General features: G+C 54.4%; 1 protein-coding gene and 1 non-coding gene across 2 annotated transcripts in view; both read right to left on the reverse strand.

Annotated features, from left to right (window-relative positions):
- Positions 1 to 7,558: 7,558 nt before the first annotated feature.
- RNPEPL1 (arginyl aminopeptidase like 1) overlaps positions 7,559 to 23,689 on the reverse strand; it is a 36,785-nt gene continuing 20,654 nt past the window's right edge. Inside the window, exons 3-12 of the mRNA XM_029067126.2 lie at positions 21,673 to 21,813; positions 18,994 to 19,145; positions 18,523 to 18,639; positions 16,910 to 17,145; positions 15,356 to 15,469; positions 15,057 to 15,169; positions 13,421 to 13,529; positions 12,321 to 12,551; positions 12,088 to 12,230; positions 7,559 to 9,436 (exon numbers count right to left, since the gene is read on the reverse strand). Coding sequence (XP_028922959.1) covers positions 9,155 to 9,436; positions 12,088 to 12,230; positions 12,321 to 12,551; positions 13,421 to 13,529; positions 15,057 to 15,169; positions 15,356 to 15,469; positions 16,910 to 17,145; positions 18,523 to 18,639; positions 18,994 to 19,145; positions 21,673 to 21,813 — 1,638 coding nt within the window. The 3' untranslated portion in view covers positions 7,559 to 9,154. The remainder of the gene's footprint in view (positions 9,437 to 12,087; positions 12,231 to 12,320; positions 12,552 to 13,420; positions 13,530 to 15,056; positions 15,170 to 15,355; positions 15,470 to 16,909; positions 17,146 to 18,522; positions 18,640 to 18,993; positions 19,146 to 21,672; positions 21,814 to 23,689) is intronic.
- On the reverse strand, positions 23,025 to 23,108 carry MIR1355 (microRNA mir-1355). The gene has a single exon (NR_034714.1). It is a non-coding gene; the product is annotated as a microRNA mir-1355 (primary transcript).

Raw genomic sequence — 23,689 nt, forward strand, 5'->3', positions numbered from 1 at the left:
TATTATTATTATTATTAATAATCAGTCAAACAACAGTATTTATTGAGCATTTACTGTGTTCAGAGCACTGTTTTAAGCACTTGGGGGAGTACAGTACAAAAGAGTTGATAGACACAATCCCTGCCCATAATAAGCTTACAGGGGGAGACAGTCATTAAAGTAAATTATGGAGAAGGAAGGCGACAGAGTAGAAAGCTACATATCTAAGTGCTAGGGGTGGGGCTGGGGTGAGGATCCAGACCCAAGTATGTAGATGATGCAGAAGGGAGGAGAGGTTGGAGGAAGGAGAGGTTAGTCAGGCAAACCTTTGTTCAGTGGTCAGCATTCAGTAAGCGCCTATAAGCTCAGTGTGGGCAGGGGATGCATCTGTTATATTGTTATCTTGTACTCTCCCAAGTGCCTAGTACAGTGCTCTGCACACAGTAAGCGCTCAATAAAAACAATTGATTGACTGGCATACTAAGTAACACTTGACACTGATTGATTCAACTCTAGAGAAGCAGCCTGGGCTAATGGATAGAGCAGAGATCTGAGAGTCAGAAGGGGCTGGGTTCTGGGGTCCCTCCAGTTATTGCCCCATCTCCCTCCTACCATTCCTCTCTAAACTCCCTGAGCAGGTTATCTGCACCTGCTGTCTCAAATTCCTCTCCTCCAATTCTCTCCATGACCCCCTCCGATCTAGCTTCTGTCCCCTTCACTCCATAGAAACCGCCCTCTCAAAGGTCACCAGTGATTTCTTTCTTGCCAAATCCAATGGCCTCTACTCCATTCTAATCCTCCTCGACCTTTCAGCTGCCTTCGCCACTGTGGACCACCCCCTTCTCCGGGAAACTTTATCCAACCTTGGCTTCACTGACTCTGTCCTCTCCTGGCTCTCCTCATCTCTCTGGTCATTCATTCTCAGCCTCCTTTGTGGTTTCCTCCTCTGCCTCCCACCCCCTAACTGTGGGGGCCCCTCAAGGTTCAGTTCTGGGTCCCCTTCTATTCTCCATCTACACCCACTTCCCTGGAGAACTCATTCGCTCCTATGGCTTCAAATACCACCTGTATACAGACGATATCCAAATCTACATCTCCAGCCCTGGTCTCCCTCCCTCTATGCAGCCTCACATCTCCTCCTGCCTTCAAGACATCTCTACTTGGATGTCCTCCTGTCACTTCAAACTTTACATGTCTAAAACAGAGCTCCTTATCTTCCCATCCAAACCCTGTCCTCCCCGACTTTAATGCCTGCAACCTTGGCATTAATCTTGACTCCTTTCTCTCATTCAACCCACCGACGTATTCAACCCATCACTAAAATCCACCCTTTCCTCTCCATCCAACTGCTACCAGGCTAATACAGTCACTCATCCTATCCCACCTGGATGACTGCATCAGCCTCCTTTCTGACCGCCCAGTCTCCTGTCTCTCCCCACTCCAGTCCATACCTCACTCTCCTGCTTAGATCATTCTTTTACAAAAATGTTCAAGACACGTCACCCTGCTCCTCAGAAAAAACTCCAGTGGTTGCCTATCCACCGCCGCATCAAACAAAAACTCTTCACCACTAGCTTTTAAGCACTCCATCATTTTGCCACCGCCGCATCCAACAAAAACTCTTCACCACTAGCTTTTAAGCACTCCATCATTTTGCCCCCTCCTACCTCAATTCCTTTCTCCTTATAAAACCCAGCCCGCACACTTTGCTCCTCCACTGCTAACCTTCTCTTATTGAAGGCACATCACCTCCAAGAGGCCTTCCCAAACTAAGCCCCACTTTTCTTCATCTCCCACTCCCTTCTGCGTCACCCTGACTTGCTCCCTTTATCCTTCCCCCCTTCCACCTGTACAGCACTTATGTACGTATCCGTAATTTTATTTATTTGTATTGATGTCTATCTCCCCCCTCCAGACAGTGAGCGTGTTGTGGGCAGAGAAAATCACAGTTTATTGTTGTATTGTACTCTCCCAAGCACTCAGTACAGTGCTCTGCACACAGTAAGCGCTCAATAAATACGATTGAATGAATGACCCGGAGTGGGGAGAGAGAACTGGAGTGGGGAGAGACAGGAAACGGGCAGGTGGTCAGCAAGGACACTGACACACTAGTCAAGGTGGAATATGGTAAATATTTGACTCAGTGAGGTGGTACTTTGGATAGAGAGGAAAGGGCAGATTTTAATGATGTTGTGAAGGCAGAACTGACAGAACTTGGTGACAGACTGAATATGTGGGTTTAATGAGAGGTTAATGCCAAAATTACAGACTTGTAAGACAGGGAGGTTAGCGGTGCTTTCGACCTTGATGGGAAACTCAGGGAGAGGACAGGGTTTGGGTAGGAAGTTCTGTTTTGGACATGTTAAATTTGAGGTGTCAGTGGAACATCCAAGCAGAGATGTCCTCAAGACAGGAGGAAATGCAAGACTGCAGAGAAGGAGAAAGGTCAGGGCTGGAGATGTAGATTTGGGAATCAACTGCATAGGGATGGAAATTGAAGCCGTGGGAATGATTGAGTTCTCCAAGGGAGTGGGTATAAATGGAGAATTAAAAGGGAATCCAGAACTGAGCCCTGAAGAACTTCCACATCTGGAAGGTGAGAGATAGAGGAGGCATCTCTGAGGCTCTGAGCCTGAGGATTGGCCAGAGAGATAACAGGAGACCCTGGGGAGACAGTGCCAGTGAAGCCAAAGTTGGATAATGTTTCCAGGAGAAAGGGGTGGTCCACAGTGTCAAAGGCAGCGGAGAAGTTGGACCCCTCTTAGGGTGGCACCTGGAGAGTTTCCAGTACTCTACCAGTCTCGGCTATGGGAAGGAGACTCAAGCAGAAGCCTACCCATTCCATTCCTAGCCTGACCAGTGGCTAGCGAGTGGCAGCCAATCTACTACGAGTCAAAACTCACCCTTGCTGAGCAGCAACGGCACGGGAGAGAGTCAAGGACGGAGACTCGAGTTTACTGCGCAGAAGGCGGCAGTGGTAAACCAATTCTGGATTTTTACCAAGAAAACTCTATGGATCCACTCCCGGAACGATGGCAGATGGAGAGCGGGGCGTTCTGGGAGAGATGCGTCCTTGGCGTCGCTATGGGTCGGAAACGGCATAAGACACTCAGCGGCATAAGACAAGAGGCTGTTGGATTAGGCGAGAAGGCCAAAGGGGACCTTAGAGAGGGCAGGTTCTGTGGAGTGAAGGGGACAGAAACCATAATGAGGGGATAAAGGAGGAGGCAGCACGTATAGACACCTCGCTAGGGAGTTTGGAGTATGGTAAAAGGGAAATGGGGCAATCACTGGAGGGAGCTGTGAGGTCAAGGGAGGGTTTTTTAAGGGGGGATAGGACAGATATGTGAGCATGTTTGAAAGCACTAAAGAAGCCACTGGAAAGCAGCTTGGCCTAGTGCATGAGCCTGGGCGTCAGAAGGACCTGGCTTCTAACCCCCACTCTGCCACTTGTCTGCTGTGTGACCTTGGGAAAGTCACTTCACTTCTCTGTGTCTCAGTTACCTCATCTGTAAAATGGGAAATAAAACTGTGAGCCCCAAGTGGGACAGGGGCTATGTCAAACCCGATTTACTTCTATCTACCTCAGAGCTTATTCCAGTGTCTAGGACATAGTAAGCGCTTAACAAATATCATAAAAAAGTGAATGGCTGAAGATGGCAGTCAGGGTGGGAAGAAGGGAGGGGGAAAGTATTTTGACAAGGCGCAAAGGGATAGGGCCAGAGTTGCAGATGGAGGGGGTCTGCTCATTCTATCGTTCTTTCCCGAGAGCGTGGCGCGTCCTTGGCACAGACAGAAGAGGTGCTCAATAAGTATTATTGATCAGTTGATTGATAGAGATGGAAAAAGAGATGCAAGGATGGGATACCACTAGCTTTCTTTCTTTCCCTCTAGTTCCCCACCACTGAGATTAATTCTTGTGAGCTAACTTCTCTGGGATTTTCTAGGGCAAAGTTTTCAAGCAAGCCATAGCACAACCCACAAGGCCATTCTGAACAAAGCTTTTCTTGTGAGGATTTTTCCTGGCCTATGCAGAAAATCCTCAGGGGAGAGCATGTCCCGAAGTGAGTGGGCGATCAGGAAAGAAAACCTCTCTTTAGAGATTTTATGGTCACTGGAGGACCTGATTTTACCATATTCTACAGCAGATGTGACTCGGGGTCTGTAGTGTGGACTTGTTAAATAATAAGTATGGTATTTATTAAGCTTTTATTATGAGCCGGGCACTGTATTTAAAGCGGGGGCGGATATGAGTGAGTTGGGTTGGACAGAGTCTCCGTCCCACGTGGGGCTCCCAGCTTCGATACCCGTTTTACAGATGAGGTACCTGAGGCACAAAGAAGTGACTTGCCCAAGGTCACCCAGCAGACAAGTGGCAGAGCTGGGATTAGAACCCATGACCTTTGGACTCCAACGCCCGTGCTCTATCCATTGTGCCATGCTGCTTCTCTAAAGGCTAGTTGATTGTTAGTGGGTCCTGGAGGGAAAGTTGCTGAAGCTTATGGGGCGATTTTTGGAAGGCCTCTGGGAAGGTGTTTTCCCTCTCTTCCTGTGTTCGTGTTTTAATTCAGGTGGAGGGCTATTCTGTACGCCTAAGATACGTCACTGCCTCTCCAATATCCAAAGTCAATCGATCATTGGTATTTATGGAGTGCTTACTGTGTGCTGAACACTCTACTAATAGGAGAGGATAACATAACAAGAGTTGGTAGAAACTTATCAAGAATCTTTGGATTTTTTTAATAGGTTTACAACTTCCACCTTCCCTCCCTTCTCAGGAGCCTAATTCCCAACACAATGAATCCTTTAAGCCCTGTTCTTTCAGAGAAGTCGTGAGGTGCAGTGGAAAGGGCTGAGGACTAGAAGACAGGAGACCTGGTTCTAATAATAACTACGGCATTTGTTAAGCGCTTACTATGTGACAAGCACTGTTCTAAGTGCTGAGGTAGATACAAGCTTCGCACATAGGAAGCGCTTAATACCATCATCATCATTATTATTATAAGGTAATCATGTTGTCTCACGTGGGGCTCAGCCCTAATCCCCATTTTACAGATGAGATAACCGAGGGGCAGAGAAATGAAGTGGCTTGCCCAAGGTCACCCAGCAGAGGAGCAGTGGCGCCAGGATTAGCGACCAGGTCCTCTGACTCCCAAGCCCGTGGTCTTCCCTCTGGTATTCGTTTAGCACTTACTGTGTGTCAGGCACTGTTCTAAGTGCTGCAGTGGATACCAGCAAATTCATTTTACAGATGAACTGAGTCACAGAGAAGTTACAGATTTGCCCAAGGTCACACAGCTCATAAGTGGTAGAGCTGGAATTAGAACCCTTGACCTTCTGGCTCCCAGGCCCGTGCTCCGGCTACTATGCCACGCCGCTTCCCAACTCCACCACCTGCCTGCTGTCAGGACCCGTTTCTTCATCTGTAAAGCAGGGATTAAAAATTTAAAGCAGCCTTCCCTTTAGACCACGAACCCTGTGCGGGAGAGAGACTCTGTCTGCTGGTATTGTAGCTACCTGCATTTGGCACATAGTAAGTGCCTGAAAAATACCACAATTATTTGGGAGGCCTCAATGTGCTCAAGTGGACGCTGATCTGCTCTTTCCACAGCATACAAATAAAAAGGGGGCAGGAAGAAAGGGGCCCAATTTAATTGAGAAGTCAAGTGGAAGCTGAACTTTATTCGATTCTAACTGGCCGAGGTCTGCCCTCCCTCCATTTTCACTGCAGGAGCAGCACAGTCTAGAGGGAAGAACAGGGTCCCGGAGACAAGAGCCCTTAGCTTCCAATCCTGGCTCTGCCACTTGCCTGCTCTGTGACCTCAGGCAAGTCACTCGACTTCTCAGTTTCTCATCTGTAAAATGATTAAAAACCCATCCTCGCTCACACTCTATGTCCCCCATATGGGACAGGACCTGGGTCTGACCTGATTAACTCATACCTACCCCACGCTTAGTCTAATGCTTGGCAGATAGTAAATTCTTAACAAACAGCACATTTATGACGACTATTAGGATGGCAGGACCTAGGTCCATTCTCCACCTGTGTGCGCTATAATTCAAATAAGCTTGAACTTGGGGCAGAGACAAGCTCCTATTCAAAATGGGGAAGGATCTGAATGGTTCTGGGGGACAGCTGGGTTCACCCACCCTAAAGATACTGCCATTGCTGGGGAGATGGAGGAGCAGAAGGCGGAGGGGAAGAGGAGAAGGAACAGCTGCTACTAGCTGGTCAGTATCCTTCTTTCCCTCTTGCTCCCTCCCACCCCTAACTGGCCGGTCCAGTCTGCTCTCTCCCTTGTCTCTCACGACAGCAGCTCCCTCGGAAAGGGCCGGGGGTTCCAGAGTCTCCCCGCCTCCGCAGGGCGGCAGGAATCTTGGCCGGCTGACCCGCTGACGGAAGTGCTGAGTGTTGGCAGGACAAGCTCCAATCTCTCCATGTTCTCACCCCGTCGGCGGCTTTCACTCGAGGAGCTCGGCCTGGCCCGGATTCCCGGACACTGACCGAGGACCCAGTCCACAATTTTCACAGATTAAACCCCAAACGTCTTCAAATAATTTACCACGTGGCGTGGTCTGCTGGTTTTAAAGGCCCCCGTGGCTGCAGGCTAAAACGTGCATCGGTTTCTTTTGGGGTTTTTCTCCTCGACGGTAAAGTGCAGAACCCACTGCACCGTCAGCTCGCTGTGGGCAGGGATTGTGTCTGTTTACCGTTGCGCCGTACCCTCCCAACCGCTTAGTACAATGCTCTGGACACAGTAAGTACCCAATAAATACGACTGAATGAATGAACCCACCGCAGCAGGAGCAGGAAGAAAGCCAAGGAAACACCTAGTCCCGGCCCCGCTGCTCCCCTTCTGTGTGACCTTCAGCTGTGCCTCAGTTTCCTCAACCTTTAAAGAGATAAGCTAGTTTGCAAACTCCATGCGGGGCGAGGGCGGGGGGAGTAAGGCCGCGGCGGGCTGTGTCCAATATGCTAACCCCAGCGCGCTAAGGCAGCGAGCATTGATTAAATACCTGAATTATTTTGCTCTCTTTAAGGAACCCTCGGAGCCCAAGCGAACGCCCAGCCGGCAATCTGGTGGCTGTTCCGGCTTGTATTTTTGATATCTGTTCAGCGCTTACTATGTGCCATCCCCGGGGTAGATAAAAGCTAATCAATTTGGACACAGTCCAAGTCCCACCTGGGGCTCACAGTCTTAATCCCCATTTGGTATTGGGGATTAAGTTTTAGTTTTAGTGTGCTTCAGGCGACACCACTGCCCTGAAGCTCTTCGGGGAGCCCCAGCCTGCGGCATGAGGATAAGGCCCCATACGGGATGAGGAGCCTCACCTCGACTGGGTCCTTCTTCTTTACAGCAGGCGTAAAGATCCTAGGCTGCCTCCTCCCCCTCCTCATTGCGCATTTCCTGCTCCCCCCATTTAGCAAGCTCTCCTTCGGTTCTCTCTCCGGTCCGCCCGGAGGGGCGGCACGGACACACGCGGCTTGTTGGGCGCAGCACGCGCGTCGGGGAGTCGCTGCCGACGACGGACGAGGTTCCCCCTTCGGCATCTGGAGCGCAAGGGGCAGGAGAGGGCGCCTTGTCACAAAGCGGAGTTTAATCGGACAGATATTGTTGACGTAAGGCCTCAATGTCATCTTCTTAAAAAGTCCCCCCGGCGGTGGGCCGCCCTCCCCTCCCGCCCTCCCCGTCCGAGGAGCCCCGAGGTGGAAGGCTGGCGCTCCCGCCGCGGGTGGCAGTTAGTGGTTGCCGCCGCTCCGAGCCGGGCGAGGTCCGCCGGCAGGGGAGCGGGGGGCTCCGGCTCCGGAGATCCGTTTCATCCGAGCGGGAGATGGGTTGGGGCTGGGAAGCCGCCTCCTTCCCGGTGCGGGTTGACCCTCCCAAGAAAGGGATGGGGCCAAGGTCCACCCAGGATGGGGACAAATGGCACAATTGGCAACAGTACAGTGGGGTTGGGAGTGGGGCCTGAGTTGGCTATTGCTTTATCCCGGTCTGGCCCGGGGCCGAGGCTAACCGCACAAGGTGCAGACGCACAGACACACTCACACACACAAATACACACACACACACACACACACACACACACAGAGGCTAGCGTTTCCAGTTACGGCCCCCGGGCCCTCGGCTGGACTCCCCGTCCCGGGACGGGACCTGGGGCGTGGAAACGCGGGGGGCGGATGGGGCCGGTCAGGCTGCCCGGCGCCGCCTCTCCCCGAGGGACTCTGTGCTTCACCCCTTCTCTTCCCGGGCCCGCCTCATGGCTTGCACGCCGCACGCGGGGTGCCGGAGAGGCGGCCGCTCAGCCGAAGGGAGCGGGCGTCGTCTTGGGGTCCACGGGTCCCCCCGCCTGCTGGTTCCCCCGGGGCTGCCCCTCACTGCCGGCACCCGCACCAGAGGCCTCTGGGGGCCGGCCGGCCTCGACGGACACCTGGCGGAGGATCCCGGGGCGAGGGCGGGGAGAGAGAGCGTAAGGAGGGGGCCGCGGTGGGGCCGTCGGCGGAAAGGGGCGTTTCTCCGGCCTTCCCGGGCAGACTTAAGGCACAGTGTGATGGTCCGCGGGGTCGGGGAGGGGTCGGGCAGTGGTAGCGGGGGAGAGCGTGTGCACCGGCGGTTGCCTCTAGACCCGCAAGCCCACCCTCAGAAGGCGAGAGGCTCCGTCACCGGCAAGCCCCAGCAGGGCAAGTGACCGGCAAGATGGGGTAGACGGGGCCCGGTCTGGCTCCGCCTGCCAGAGAGGACAACCCCAGGGCAAGGGGGAGGAGGGGGATGCTCTTCACGGGCAGAGAGATGCTCACCCACGAGCCCTCGCGGGAAGGCCCGCCCCTCGGGTCCGTGGTTACCCGGTCCTGTCCGCCGGACCTCTCCGTCAGACTCTCAGGGGGCGAGGCCGGACCACCCAACTCCCGACCCCCGCCAACCGCCGGCCTCCGGCTCCCGGCCCGGGGCGTTCCGGGCAGCGACGGGGGCGACTCCCGGCCAGGCGGGGTAAGACCTCCCGCCCGCCCCCGGTCCGGCTCCCAGCCGGAGAAGGCACTGGGCGCGCCCTCCGTCGGACACGGCAAGGCGCATCTGCTGTGTGCTTGGGCTTTCCGAGAAAGCCGGAGAGACGGGGAGAGAGACTCCCGGCCGTGGGGGCCGGGGCGTGGCCCGCGGCCCCTCTCCCGTCGGGACCACTAGGCGGACACGTTGACGTCCCTGAGAGAGATGGCCCCGTTGGTGGCCTCGGGGGGCTTGTCCTCCAGCAGCAGGGCCGGCGCATCCGGAGCGACCGAGAGGCCGGTCGGGTCCGTGGCGGCCGGACTGGGGGCCAGGCCTTGGGACAGGATCTGCTGGATGGTTTTGCGCAGGTTGGGGTGTAGCCGGCCTTGGGTCTGGTAGAAAACTTCCAGAGCGAAGGATTTAAGGGTGCCGGTGCACAGATCCTCGTAGAGCGGGATGGTGTACATGCGGGACATCTGATGATAACAACGATAATCACAGTGATAATATGTATTAGCCGAATCCCAGTTTGGGACGTGGGACGGAATACTGGAAATCTTCCACTCCCTTCTGCGTCACCCTCGCATTTGAATTTCCACCCTTTATTCACCCCTCCCTCAGCCCCACAGCACTTATGTCCTTGTCCCTAATTTATTTATTTATACTAACGCCTGTCTCCCCCTCTAGACGGTAAGCTCACTGTGGGCAGGGGAGTCTACTAACTCTGTGATATTCTACTCTCCGGAGCCCTTAGTACAGCGCTCAGCACACAGCAAGAGCTCAATAAATACCACTGATTATGTAGTATTTATTACGCACTTCCTTTTTTAAAATGGAATTTGTTAAACCTTTACTATGTGCCAGGCTTAGAACAGTGGGGTAGATACAAGCTAGTCGACTTGGACGCAGTCCATGTCCCACGAGGGGGTCACAGTCTTAATCCCCATTTCACAGATGAGGTAACTGAGGCACCGAGGAGTGAAGTGACTTGGCCGTGGGTCAAGGACGGTATTAAGATAATCAGGTCGAAAACAGTCCCTGTCCTACCCAGGTCAGGTCTCAGGCGGAGGGAGAACAGGTACTGGATCCCCATTTAAAAGATGAGGGAACTGAGGCCCGGAGAAGTTAAGTGACTTTCCCAGGGTCTCAGAGCAAGCAATTGGCAGAACTGGGATTAGAACCCAGGTCTTCTGACTCCCAGGCCCATCCGCTTCCCGGCTGTAGGAATCAAGCCGGCCCCACGGACCCACGGTCAGGCCTGTCATCTGACTCCCCCTGAAATCAGCACCGCCGCCGCTGCGGTCCACGCTGCGATGGACACAGAAGCGGCATGGTGTAGCGGGTAGAGTACGGGCCGGCGAGTCAGATGATCGTGGGTTCTGATCCCAGCTCTGCCAACTGTCTGCTGCGTGGCCTTGAGCAAGTCACTTCACTTCTCTCCGCCTCGGTTACCTCACTTGGGAAATGGGGAATGAGACTGTGAGCCCCACGTGGGACAGCGACTGCGTCCTACCCGATTTGCTTCTAATAGTAATAAGAATGTTGGTATTTGTTAAGCGCTTACTATGTGCAGAGCACTGTTCTAAGCGCTGGGGGAGATACAGGGTAATCAGGTTGTCCCACGTGAGGCTCACAGTCTTAATCCCCATTTTACAGATGAGGTCACTGAGGCACAGAGAAGTTAAGTGACTTGCCCACAGCCACACAGCTGACAGGTGGCAGAGCCGGGATTCAAACCCATGACCTCTGGCTCCCAAGCCCGGGCTCTTTCCACTGAGCCATGCTGTTTCTATTCCACCTCAGCACTTAGTACAGTGCCTGGCACATAGTAAGCACTTAAATACCCCAATTGTCATTATTTTTACTATTATAAGAGCATGGGCTTGGGAGTCAGAGGACATGGGTTCTAATCCCAGCTCCGCCACTGGTCTGCTCCGTGACCTTGGGCGAGTCACTTTTCTGGGCCTCAGTTACCTCATCTGTAAAAGTGGGGATGAAGACCGTGAGCCCCACATGGGACAACCTGATTACCCTATATCTACCCCAGCGCTTAGAACAGTGCTCAGCTTAACAAATACCTTCATTATTATAATTATTATTATTAGGTTCCAGGGTCCACTTGCCCCAAGAGCTACGCGGACTCGGGGTTGAGGAGGGACGAGGACGGTGCTCCGTCTGGGCCCTGCTAACCCCTGCCCGCCCCAAATGGCGGGCACGATTGGCTGAGGATAAATAAGCCCCGGCCTGGGATGGGTGTAGCGGGGTGCGTGGCTCACTGGAAAGAGCACGGGCTTTGGAGTTAGAGGTCATGGGTTCGAACCCCGGCTCTGCCCCTTGGCAGCTGTGTGACTGTGGGCAAGTCACTTCACTTCTCTGTGCCTCAGTTCCCTCATCTGTAAAATGAGGATTAAGACTGTGAGCCCCACGTGGGACAACCTGATTCCCCTGTGTCTACCCCAGCACTTAGAACAGTGCTCGGCACATAGTAAGCGCTTAACAAATACCAACATTATTATTAAGAAGGTGACGGTCAAGCTGGAGTGGGGGCGGTCGGGGAGAGATCAGTGAAACGGTCATCGTGTCAGACAAAGTCAGAGGTAGCATTGGAGGTGGTTCTTCCCATTCTATTTCACAATAATAATAATATTACTGGTGTCTGTTAAGCACTTACTATGTCCCAGGCGCTGCACTAAGCGTCGGGGTGGATACAAGCAAATCAGATTGGACACAGTCCTTAATTAAATAACTATGGTACTTGTTAAACACTTACGATGTGCCAAGCACTTTTCTAACCGCTGGGGTAGATAGAGGGTAATCAGGTCGTCCCGTGGGGCTCAGGCTTTTAAGCCCCACTTTACAGATGAGGTAACTGAGGCCCAGAGAAGTGAAGTCTCTTGCCCAAAGTCACACAGCAGACAAGTGACGGAGCCGGGATTAGAACCCACGACCCTCTGACTCCCAAGCCCGGGCTCTTTCCACTAAGCCACGCCGCTTCTCAGTCCCTGTCTCCCTTCAGCCCCGGCTTCGGGTGGCCCAAACCGGCCCAGCCCCGCGCCCTTGACTTTTCCCAACTCTAGCGGGAGTCCAGAGCCGGCATCCGCCCCTCCCCGGGCCCCGGCCTGGGTACCTGGCTCTCCAGGAAGCGGCGGACTTTGTAGAGATCCGGGTAGTAGTCGTTCCGGACGACGATCTGCAGCCAGCGGATCCGGATCTCGGCGTTCATGGAGTCCAGCAGCGACGAGTAGCACTTGGACAGCTTCATCACCACCTCTGGGGAGACCAGGCGGACGGAGTTACAGCTTCCCATCCCAGGACCCCGAGGTCTGGCCGCCGCCGGGACCCCGCCCCCGCCCAACTCACCTTGGGGAAGCGGAGACCCGTCCAGGAGCCTGTCCAGGAAGAGCACGGTCTGGAAAGTTCTCCACTTGGTGATGTCGATGCTGCTGGCCGAAGCGGCCGCGTGGTCCAGGGGTTCGGCCGTCCACAGCCGGAAGAGGGCCTCCACCGGGCTGGTCAGGCTCGAGCCCTGAGACAAGTCGGGCTCAGCCAGGGGAGGGCCCGTGGCATTGAGCCAGCGCTCGAACTCCAACCCTGGAACACGAAGCGGCCGAGGGTTCAGACGGGGCGGGGCGGCGGGAGGAGGGACCGGGGCCCGCCCCGGAGCTCTGGAGGACGAACGGAGGGGGAGCCCCGAGGGACCTTCCCGGGGCTGCGTCCCCTAGGTGGAGAGCGCCGGCTGGGGACGCCGGTGTCCCTAAGGGCTGAGCAGCCCACGGTGGCTGTGCCCCCTGTGACCCCTTCCTGCCGAGCTCGAACCCCGGTCCGAGAACTCAAGCCGATATATCGATCGGACAGGCTGGCCCCGGGAGCTGGGAAACCCAGGCAGCCCTGCGTCCCACCATTTTTTCATCATCATCACAATAATGTGATATTTGTTAAGTGCTATGTGCCAGATACTGTACTAAGCGTCGGGGTGGACGCAAGCAAATCGGGTCGGACACGGTCCCTGTCCCTCGAGGGGCTCACAGTGTCAATCCCTGTTTTACAGATGAGGTAACTGAGGCACAGAAGTGAAGTGACTTGCTCAAGGTCACCCAGCAGACAAGAGGCAAAGCTGGGATTAGCACCCAGGTCCTTCTGTGTCCCAGGCCTGGGCTCTTATCCATCAGGCCACTCTGTTTCACGGTACGTGGTAAGCGCTCACTACGTGTCCGTACTAAGCGCTGGGATAGACAGATATAGATAGATATTAGCTGGGATAAGCTAATGTCCATGTCCCACATGGGGGTCACAGATTTAATCCCCATTTTACAGTTGATGTATCTGAGACCAGAGAATTTAAGGGACACAGAGCAGGCAAGTAGCAGAGCTGGGATTAGAACCCAGGTCCTTCGGACTCCCAGGACTGTGCTCTACCCACTAGACCACGCTGCTTCTCCCTTGGGGCTGCTCTTTCCCACCTGCTTTGCTGTCCACACTCTGCTCTTTCAGTTCTGGGAAGAAGCTCAGGAAGGAATCGAGCAGATCCTGGGCCACGACGCTGGTAAACTTGTACTTCTCCACGTAGGCCTGGGGCGGGGAGAGACGGGGAGGGGCGGTGAGGGATCCGGGCTGAGCTTGACAACAAGCATAACGGGGCGTGGGGCTCACAGGCGGGCGCACCCCAGAACGCAGCTCAGTTTGGGACAGAGGGAAGGCCCAGATGGGGAGACCAGGGCAAGGGCAGGACAACAATAATAATACTAATAATGGCGGTAATCGTTATGTGCCAAGCACCATTTTAAGCACTGTGGGGGGTGGATACAAGCTAATCAGGTTGGACAAAGCCCCTGTCCCTTATGGGCTGCACACTCTTAATCCCCATTTGACAGATGAAGAAACTGAGGTCCAGAGCAGTGAAGTGACTTGTCCAAGGTCACACAGCAGACAAGTGGTGAAGTCGGGATCAGAACCCAGGTCCCAGGCCCAGGCTCAATCCACTAGGCCATAGAGTGGCCAAGCGCCACGGCCCCTCCCAGTGAGCGGTCTCGGGAAGGTCGCGGGTCTCTCAGGCTTGAAACCCTACGTGAGTGCTGCTCCCTGCTTCCAGTGGACAGTGGAGCAGGTGAGTCGGGTTGGGACCCGGGAGCGACACGCAGGACAGAAGGGGCACCCGGAGAAAATGGTGGTATCTGTTAAGCGCTTACTATGTGTTGAGCACTGTTCTAAGCGCTGGGGTAGATACAGAAAAGCTGACAGCACCCGGCTCCCGGCCCTCGGCCTAGTGGGTAGAGCACGGGCCCGGAAGTCAGAAGGACCTGGGTTCCAAACCCAATTTTCCCACTTGTCTGCCGTGTGACCTGGGGCAAGTCACTTCACTGGGCCTCGGTTCCCTCATCTGTAAAATGGGGATTAAGACTGGGAGCCCCAAGTGAGGCATGGAATGTGTCCAACCTGTCTTGTACTTATCCCAGCGTTTGGTAGAAGTAAAATCCCAAGCACATAGTAAGCACTTAAATACCATTAAGCAACAACAGCTGCCCTGGGAGAGGGTTTGCTCTGCCCTGGCTTGGGGCCTGTGTTGACTGAATGGACGGACAACACTGTTCCGGGATGGGAAGCACTGTTATTATGATATTTAAGCGCTTACTACGTGTCAAGCACTGTTCTAAGCACTGGGGCAGAAACAAGTTCATCAGGATGGACGCAGTCCCTGTCCCACACGGGGTTTGCAGTTTAAGTAGAAGGTAGCAGGGTTTAATCCCCATTTTACAGTCGAGGAAACCGAGGCACAGAGAAGTTAAGTGACTGCCAGAGGTCACGCAGCAAGCAATCGATAGAGCCGAGATTAGAATCCAGATCCTCTGACTCTCAGGCCCATTCTCTTTCCGCTAGGCCACGCTGCGTCTGGGAACCAGCCCCACTCCTCAGGTGGTAATCAGGGCCCTGCTGAAACTATCTGGGTCCCCCCGGGCTCACCCCCGACCCGAGACCAGTGACCGGGCCTGGGACGCGCCCCCCGCCCCCCGACCCGACCCCTTCGGGCCGGCGGCCCCGACGGGGGCGAGCGGGGCGAGCCGAGGGAGGTCGGGGGGACAGGCCGACGGCGCCGCTCACTCGGAGGAAGGAGTCGAAGTGCTGGGGGTCTCCGCACAGCTGGGACAGGTAGTAAACGAAGCAGTATCCCTTCTCGTAGGTGAACAGGTTCATCAGGTTACTGGGGTTCACTCCTGCAGGGAGAAGACCAACGGTAGGAAAGGAACCCCCTCTCTGGGGTATCGTTCCGGGCAGCGAGGAAGTGGGCAGAAAAGGGAGAGGGGGATCTTCCCTTGGGTGGCCGAATTCGGGGGTGGGGAAGCGAGACGCGGAGAGAGGGGCCCCTCTAGGTACAGGGCCGAGATGGACCGGGAGAGTACCTGGTTCCAATTTGACCTGCAGCTTGCTGACCGGGTTGTCCTCCCCGAGGAGTTTCATCTGGCGGTGGAGGGCGTCGAGGCGGAACGCCGTCTCCAGGCAGGTGAAGGCAGCACCTGGCCCGGAAGGAGGAAGGGGGCATGATGGGGTTCCAGAAGGGATCGGGGAGGAAGTCGGGGGCAGGGGAGGGTGAAGGTGGGGGGGTGGAAGGGGAAAAGAAAGAAATGGGAGGAATCTGGGGGGGCGGAGAAAGGAAGTGAGGCATCTTGAACTGCTTTTTCCGGACCTGGAAGGAACGCAATGGGGGAGGGGTGGGGAAAGGGGTTCCTCTGTGGTGCAAACCCCTGTTGAGATTCAGGACAGAGCCAGTGTCACGGGGCCAAGTGGCCGACGACAATTTCTGCCTCCCTGAGGGGCAGAAGAGAAGTTGGAAGGACAGCGCTGCTTCATCTGCCCTCAGTGTCCAACTGTGGAGACTAACGGGCAGAAAAAAGGGGTCCTCCCTCAAGGAGCACCGCTCTTCCCGCCACCCCCACCCAATGTCAAGACATCGAGGGAATCCCTCCCCGTCTGCTGGCGCCTTAAGGCTCAGCACGGTGATGCCACCGACCAACCGACGGTACTGGCTGTCCTCCGTGGGCTGAGCCCGCCACTTAGCACCTTTTTTTCTGTGTTAAACACTATGTGCCAGGCTCTGCTTTAATTAAGCACTGGGGGGAGATCCAAGCTACTTGGGTTGGACACAGTCCCCATCCCGCATGGGGCTCACAGTCTTAATCCCTATTTTACAGATGAGAGACTGAGGCCCAGAGAACTTAAGTGACTTGCCCAAGGTCCCAGAGCCGATAAGTGGCGGAACCGGAATCAGAACCCTGGTCCTTCTGACTCTTGGGCCCGTGCTCTCTCCATTAAGGCAAGCAGCTTCTCTCTGCAACCCAGATGGAAGACATAGGGCTTCCCTTTAAGGAGCTTCCAATCTAACAGGAAGCGGAAGCTCGTTGTGGACAAGGAATGTGTATATAATAATGATGATGGTATTTTTTAAGCACTTACTATGTGCCAGGCACTGTACTAAGCGCTGGGGTGGATACAAGCAAATCGAGTAGGGCACAGTCCCTTTACACAATGGGCTCACACTCTTAATCCCCATTTTTTAAAGATGAGGTAACTGAGGCACAGAGAAGTGAAGTGACTTGCCCACAGTCACAGAGCAGAAAAGTGGTGGAGCCAAGATTAGAACCCATGACCTTGTGACTCCCAGGCCCGAGCTCTATCCACTATGCTATCTGCTTCTCAATTATATTATTATATTGTTATACTATACTCTCTCAAGCGCTTAATACAGGGCCCTGCACGGAGTAAGCACTCAATAAATACGACTGATTGACTGACTGACAAGTTACCATGGGGATGGGGAGAACGGGCCATTTCAGGAACGATGCCATCAGGCCGTGGGAAAGCAGGCACCCCAGAGACGGAGCTTAAATCTCCCCGGGCCCCGGGAAGTAGCCGGGGCTCGAACCGTCCCCCGGGAGGACGGCCTGCCCCTGGCGTACCGTAGGTCTCGGTGGTGATTCGCCGCTGGGCGTAGGTGGCCAGTCCCTCGCTCAGCCACATCTCCTCCCAGGTGGCGTTGGTGACCGCGTTGCCGAACCAGCTGTGGGCCACCTCGTGGATGACGTCGATGATGAGGAACTCGTCGCTCTCCAGGATGGAGGAGATGATGAAGGTCAGGCAGGGGTTCTCCATGGCCACGATGGGGAAGGAGGGAGGCAGGAAGACAATGTCGTACCTGGAAAGACAGGAGGGGAGACGGGGAAGGCCCTGAGAGCCTGGGCTGATGAAGAAGGGAATAACTAGGCCCGGAAAAATCAAGCTCCCACCTTGGGAAAATACTTCTTGCTCCTTCCGGACGCTGCCCAGTTTTCCCTCAGGAGACGTTTGGACCCCTCTCCCATCAGAAAATGGAACCCCCACCTCCCCCCCTTCTGCTTCGTCTACGTGCTTCTGAACCCCTTAAGCACCCCTCCCTCAGCCCACAGCACTTATATATTTACCCATCCAGAATTGTTTTTAATGTCTGTCTCCCCCGCTAATCTCTTAGCTCCTCATGGTCAGGGATCGTGTTCTATTGCACTGTACTCTCCCAAGCACCCAGTACGGTGCTCTGCCATAGTTGGCGCCTAGTAAATGCTTGTGGGAAGCAGCTTGGCCTAGTGGAAGGAGCACGGGCCTGAGAGTCAGAGGACTAGGGTTCTAATTCCAGCTCTGCCGCTTGACGCTTTGCCGTCGGGTGACTTTGGGAAAGTCGCTTCACTTCTCTGTTTCTCAGTACACAGTGCCTCTGTGCAAAATGGGAATTCAATGGGCCTGTTCTCCCCTCTACCTGAGACTGGGATCCCATGTGGGAGAGGGACGTTGTCCAACCTGGTTAACTGGTATCTACCCTGGCTGAGTGGCAAGAGCACGGGCTTGGGAGTCAGAGGACGTGGGTTCTAATCCCGGCTCCGCCACTTGTCTGCTGTGTGACCCTGGGCAAGCCACTTCACTTCTCTGCGCCTCAGTTACCTCATCTGGAAAATGGGGGTTAAGCCTGTGAGCCCTACGGGGAATAACCTATGTTGTATCTACCCCAGTGCTTAGAATAGTACTGAGCACATAGTAAGTGCTTACCAAATACCATAATTATTACTCTTTACCCTAGCGCTTAGAACAGTGATCGACACACAGTAAGCGCTTAACAAATACCACAATTATTATTATTTACCCTAGCACTTACAACAGTGCTTGCCACGTAGTAAGCTCTTAACAAATACAATAATAATAATACCACTGATTGATTGAACCAGTGCTCCCCATTTCCATTCTCATCTAGTCCCTCGCACTCTCCACCAGCAGCAGAATTGGATTTCCACCCAACACCTCCCTAGGACACTCCTACCCCTTCTAGATCTGCCCCTTCTTATACTCTATTATTTCTCCTATTCCTAATCTATCTTAATATCTCTCTCCCCGCACAGACTGTAAGCTCCCTGTGGGCAGGTGATGGGCCTACCGACTCTGTTGCATCGTATCCTTCCAAGCGCTTAGTACAGCTCTCCTCACACGGTACGCGCTCGACCAATGCCCCTGTGACCGACCGACGGATCGATGGATTGACGGCGCTCACCTTCCCCACATGTAGGGTCCGTAGAGTCTCTCGGCTGCGCTCAGCCACTGCTCCACCACCCCGGACAGCTTGCTGGTGGCCGTCGACAGCAGGCACGGCTCGGCCCAAACTCGGCTCCTGTCACAAGGCATCAGAGGCTGGGAACCGGAGACCCCCTTCGGGGTGTGAGCCACCTCCCCCGGCTCTCAAACCTCTCCCTGCTTTGGCCTAAACCCCACCGGCCCCCCCGTCTCTGATCTCCACCAGGTTGGCGCCGACGGACCGATGGGCAAGGTTCACGTTTCTCCCGCCGCTTCTGGCCGCAAAGACGCCCCTCGCCCCGCACTCGAGCATGAGGGGTGTGCCTGAGTGGCTGCCCCAGCCCCTCGCTGGAGAACGCAATCTGTCCTCCCCCGCACCGCCCCCGGCCCTGGCTGATCACGTCCAGCCTCCGCCAAGGAGGCAAGGCGGGGCTCGGACCTCGTCCCTCACCTGGGCCCGATGTCGGCAGGTACCAGGTCGCCCGCCACCAGGGCCACCAAGTAGGCCGGAACTGGGTACTCCATGTGAAACTGGTACACGCCCTCCTGCTCCAGGTAGGCACTTTGAGTGGCGCTCATCAGCACCTGGACACCTGCAGGAGCCTGAAATAAAAGACAACAGGTTGACACCTGGGCGGTCCCGCGTGGTATTTTTTAATTTTTATGGTATTTGTTAAGTGCATACTGTGGGTCAAACACTGTTCTAAGCGACGGGGCAGGGAGAAGTTCATCGGGTTGGACAGAGTCCCTGCCCCGCCTGGGCCGCACGGTCTACGTAGGAGGGAGAAGAGGTATTTAATCCCCATTTTACAGAGGAAGAAACTGAGACACAGCAAAGTGACTCGCTTAAGGACGCACAGCAAGAAACGGTCAGAGCCGGGATTAGAATCCAAGTCTTCTGACTCCCAGGTCCGTGCTCTTTCCACTAGGCCACGCTGCTTCTCGTTAAGCTCTGGGCTCGAGGCAAACCGACACCGCTCACCGGCTCTCCGGGAAGCTCGGCTCGGAAAGATACGGGATGGACGGCTGAGGTCCTGTCCTGACGGGTGCTGCCGCTAGCGAGGCCCTTTCCCAGGAGGACAACGGGGCACGGAGTCAAAAAGGCAGCATCGGGGCTGCCTGGCTCATTAGCAGTCAGTCGGTCGATCAGTCACATGTATTGAGCGCTTACTGTGTGCAGAGCACTGGTCTAAGCATTTGGGAGAGTACAATAAACAGATACTTTCCCTGCCCACAGAGTCATCTTGAGCTGGGCCTGATTTGAAGGGGGTTGAGCGGAAGGCAAGAAACTGCCTGTGGACCCCCTGGCCTAAAGGGCTGTTTATTGGCACGGAGGATTTCAAAGTAGGGGTAATCCCTCATATTCCACCAACCGTATCTTTTCTTTTCCTCCCACTGATCTACTTGGCTATTTCATCCTGACATACTTGCTTTTTTAGGGTATTTGTTAAGCGCTTACTATGTGCCAGGTAGTGTACTCAGTGCCGGGGTAGCTACAAACTTGTCAGGTTGGACACAGCAGTCCCTTGTCCTGGGTGGGGCTCACAGTCTTAATCCCCATTTTACAGTTGAGACAACTGAGGCCCAGAGAATTTAAGTGACTTGCCCAAGGTCACGCAGCACACAAGTGGCGGAGCCAGGATCAGAACCCGGGTCCTTCTGACTCCCAGGCCCGCGGTCTATCCATTAGGCCAAGCTGCTTCTCACGGTGGTTCATACTTGATCAACTCCCTGGTGAAGAATAATAATAATGGCTTTGGTATTTGTTAAGCACTCTCTATGAGTCGAGTACTGTTGTTCTAAGTGCTGGGGCAGGCATACGTTAATAGGGTTGGACACAGTCCCTGTCCCACATGGGGCTCACAGTCTAAACAGGAGGAAATGGGCACAGAGAAGTGAAGTGACTTGGCCAAGGTCCCACAGCAGGTTACTGGCAGAGCCGGGAGTAGACCCAGGCCAGGTCCTCTGACTCCCAGGTCCGTGTTCTTTCCACTAGGTTCGGATGCATGGTATATTTTGGTCCTCCCTCCTGCTCTCGCGATCTGTAAATCATTTCCACGTCTGTCTCCCCCATTAATCTATAAACTCCTCCAAGGCAAGAAATGGGTCTCCTGTTTCTCCTATAGCATTCTCCCAAGCACTCAGTCAATCGGTCATATTTATTGAAGGTTGAGTGTGTGCAGAGCGTACAAAGTAACAGAGTCGGTAGACACGTTCCCCGCCCACAACGAGCTTATGTGACAGACTAGAGGGAGAGACAGATTTTAATAAATAAAAAATGAATTAGACACTAGAGGGGGAGACAGACTTTAATGAATATAAATGAATTAGAGATTTTTTTTTCCTGGCTTCTGTTAGGCATGTGCCAGGCACTGTTCTAAGCACTGGGGTACCGGGTAATCAGGTTGGACACAGTCCACGTCCCACATGGGGCTCAAAGTCATAATCCCCCTTTTACAGATGAGGTAACTCAGGCCCAGAGAAGTGACGTGACTTGCCCAAGGTCACCCAGCAGACAAGGGGAAGAGCCGGGATTAGAACCCAGGTCCTTCTGCCTCCCAGACCCGGGGTCTATCCACTAGGCCGTGCTGCTCATAAGTACTTAGGACAGTGCTTTGCGATCAGAAGGTGCTCAAGAGATAGCATTGATTCAACCTGAACTGTACTTTGATGATGATGATGGTATTTGTTAAGTGCTTACTATGTGCCAAACACTGTTCTAAGCGCTGGGGGGGTGATACAAGGTGATCGGGTTGTCCCACATGGGGCTCAAAGTCTTAATCCCCATTTTACAGATGAGGTAACTGAGGCACAGAGAAGTGAAGTGACCTGCCCAAAGTCAAAGAGCTGACAAATGGCGGAGTCAGGATTAGAACCTCTGACTCCCAAGCCCGTGCTCAAGCTCTAAGCTCTGTACTAAGGTACAGTGCTCTCCACATAGTAAGCGCTCAATAAATAGGAGTGAATGAATGAATGAATAGTATTTGACTGATTCCTTGTACATTCATTGATCCTGTCCGCCCTCACACACTCAGGCTAGAACGAAGGTCGGCCGGATCTCCCGGGCAGCCCGGGCTCCCGCGCCGTGGGTTGGCTTTGGAGGCCGACGGCCGAGCGGGCCGGCACTCACCTTGACGGTCGCTGAGTAGGTGCACTTGACCGCGGGGGTGTCGAAGCAGGGGAAGAAGGAGCGGTTACACACCGAGTGGCCCTGGGTGAAGACGAACGGCTTCGAGTTGCCGTAGGTCAGCTCGGGATCCAGCCACCAGATCTGTGGGGATGACAGAAGGGGAGCAGGTGAGAGGCGGAGGGACTGGGGGGAGAGAGGGTGGGGGAAGAAACCAAAAGGAGAACGCCCCGGGCATGCCAAGGAAGGCCAAATCCCGGGACCCTGGCCAACCTTGCCCATTAGCACTTGTCCGGGCACGCTGCCCGGCTACATCCCACCTGCCCGACAAATCTCTCCGGGCCACTTGGTTTCCCGGGACCAGCCTCTAGAGATGACTGGCGGAGGGGACGACGACGACGACCACCCATGACTGATGATCACTAGAGAGGGCCGCGGATAGCGTCTCAGGATGATTACCTCTGTACCTCCCCGCCAAGTCTTTGGTACAGGACTCTGTGCGAAACAGCGTGGCTTAGTGGATAGAGCCCGGGCCTGTGAGTCAGAAAGACTTGGGTTCTAATCCCAGTTACGCCTCCTGTCTGCTGCGTGACCCAGGGCAACTCATTTCACTTCACTGTGCCTCGGTCCCCTCGTCTGTACGATACGGATTAAGATGGCGAGCCCGGGTGGGTCCCGCCTGATTAGCTCGTATAATAATAACAATGATAGTATTTGTTGGGCGCTTACTACGTGCCAAGCACCGTTCTAAGCACTGGGGTAGATATGAGGTCATCAGGTTGTCCCAAGTGGGGCTCCCAATCTTCATCCCCATTTTCCAGATGAGGTAACTGAGGCCCTGAGAAGCGACGTGGCTGCCCCAAGGTCACCCAGCAGACAAGTGGCGGAGCTGGGATTAGATCCCACGTCCTCTGACTCCCAAGCCCGGGCTCTTTCCCCCAACCCAAAGTAAGCACTTCAGGAATATCCATTAAAAAGAACAAAAGGAAGCGCTCAACAAACGGCATAAGAAACAATAGGTTCCCAAAGAGCTGCGTGAGCCCGTAACTGAATGCAGGAAGGGAGGCGAAAACAGGGGCAGAAAATAAATTACCATCTGACCAGGGACATGCCCTAGCCCACGTGAGAAGAAACAGTCCCAGGAGAAGCCCTCTGCCCAAGAAGGCCTACACACAGCCATCCGGAGGAGGAGGAAGATCAGGAAGCGGGGGCTATATCAAAGAACAGACCCTCGCTCTCTCGGGGCCAAGAGGGATCTTAAAACGCGGGAGCGGGAGCAAGTCCTTACTCAGGGCTTTTGCACACTGAAACGCAAGCCCCGGCTTGTTCCACTGTCATGGAGGGAAACCAGCGGTGGTGATGGCACAGGTAGTGCCAGGATCGAGAGGAGAGTTTGCCAACACACACTCCTCTCAAAACTGGAACAGCCAGGGCCTCCCGGCAGCCTCTTTCAAAAGCAAACAGAGTTCAAGATGCCGCTCGTGAACGCGGCGGTCCAAACACAGCAAACGTGTTTGCTAAGGATCCCCGCGCGGAAACTATGCGCTGGCAGATTATCTTGCCAGGCTCACCCGAACAAAACAGAGGCCGCCTCTCCCAGAATTCATTCATTCACTCATATTTATTGAGTCCTTACTATGGGCAGAGCACTGTACTAAGCGCTTGGGAGAGCACAATAGGACAATAAGCAGACACATTCGCTCCCCACAACGAGCTTACCGCCTAGAGGGGGAGAGAGACATTAATAGAAGTAAATAAACTACAGATATATACATAAGTGCTCTGGGGCTGGGAGGGGGGATGAATACAGACAGCACGTCAGGGCGACGCAGAAGGGAGTGGGAGAAGAGGAAAAGGAAGGTTTAGTCAGGGAAGGCCTCTTGGAGGAGACGTGCCTTCAATAAGGACACTGAAAGCAAATATTAGGGGGCAGAAAGCTCCTGGAGACGCCTTTCTTAGCATCCAGGAATGGTTCCAACTTACTAGGACAGATCGAGAGGCACATTAATAATGCTGGTAT

The sequence above is a fragment of the Ornithorhynchus anatinus genome, chromosome 1, assembly GCF_004115215.2.
Source record: "Ornithorhynchus anatinus isolate Pmale09 chromosome 1, mOrnAna1.pri.v4, whole genome shotgun sequence".
NCBI lineage: Eukaryota > Metazoa > Chordata > Mammalia > Monotremata > Ornithorhynchidae > Ornithorhynchus > Ornithorhynchus anatinus.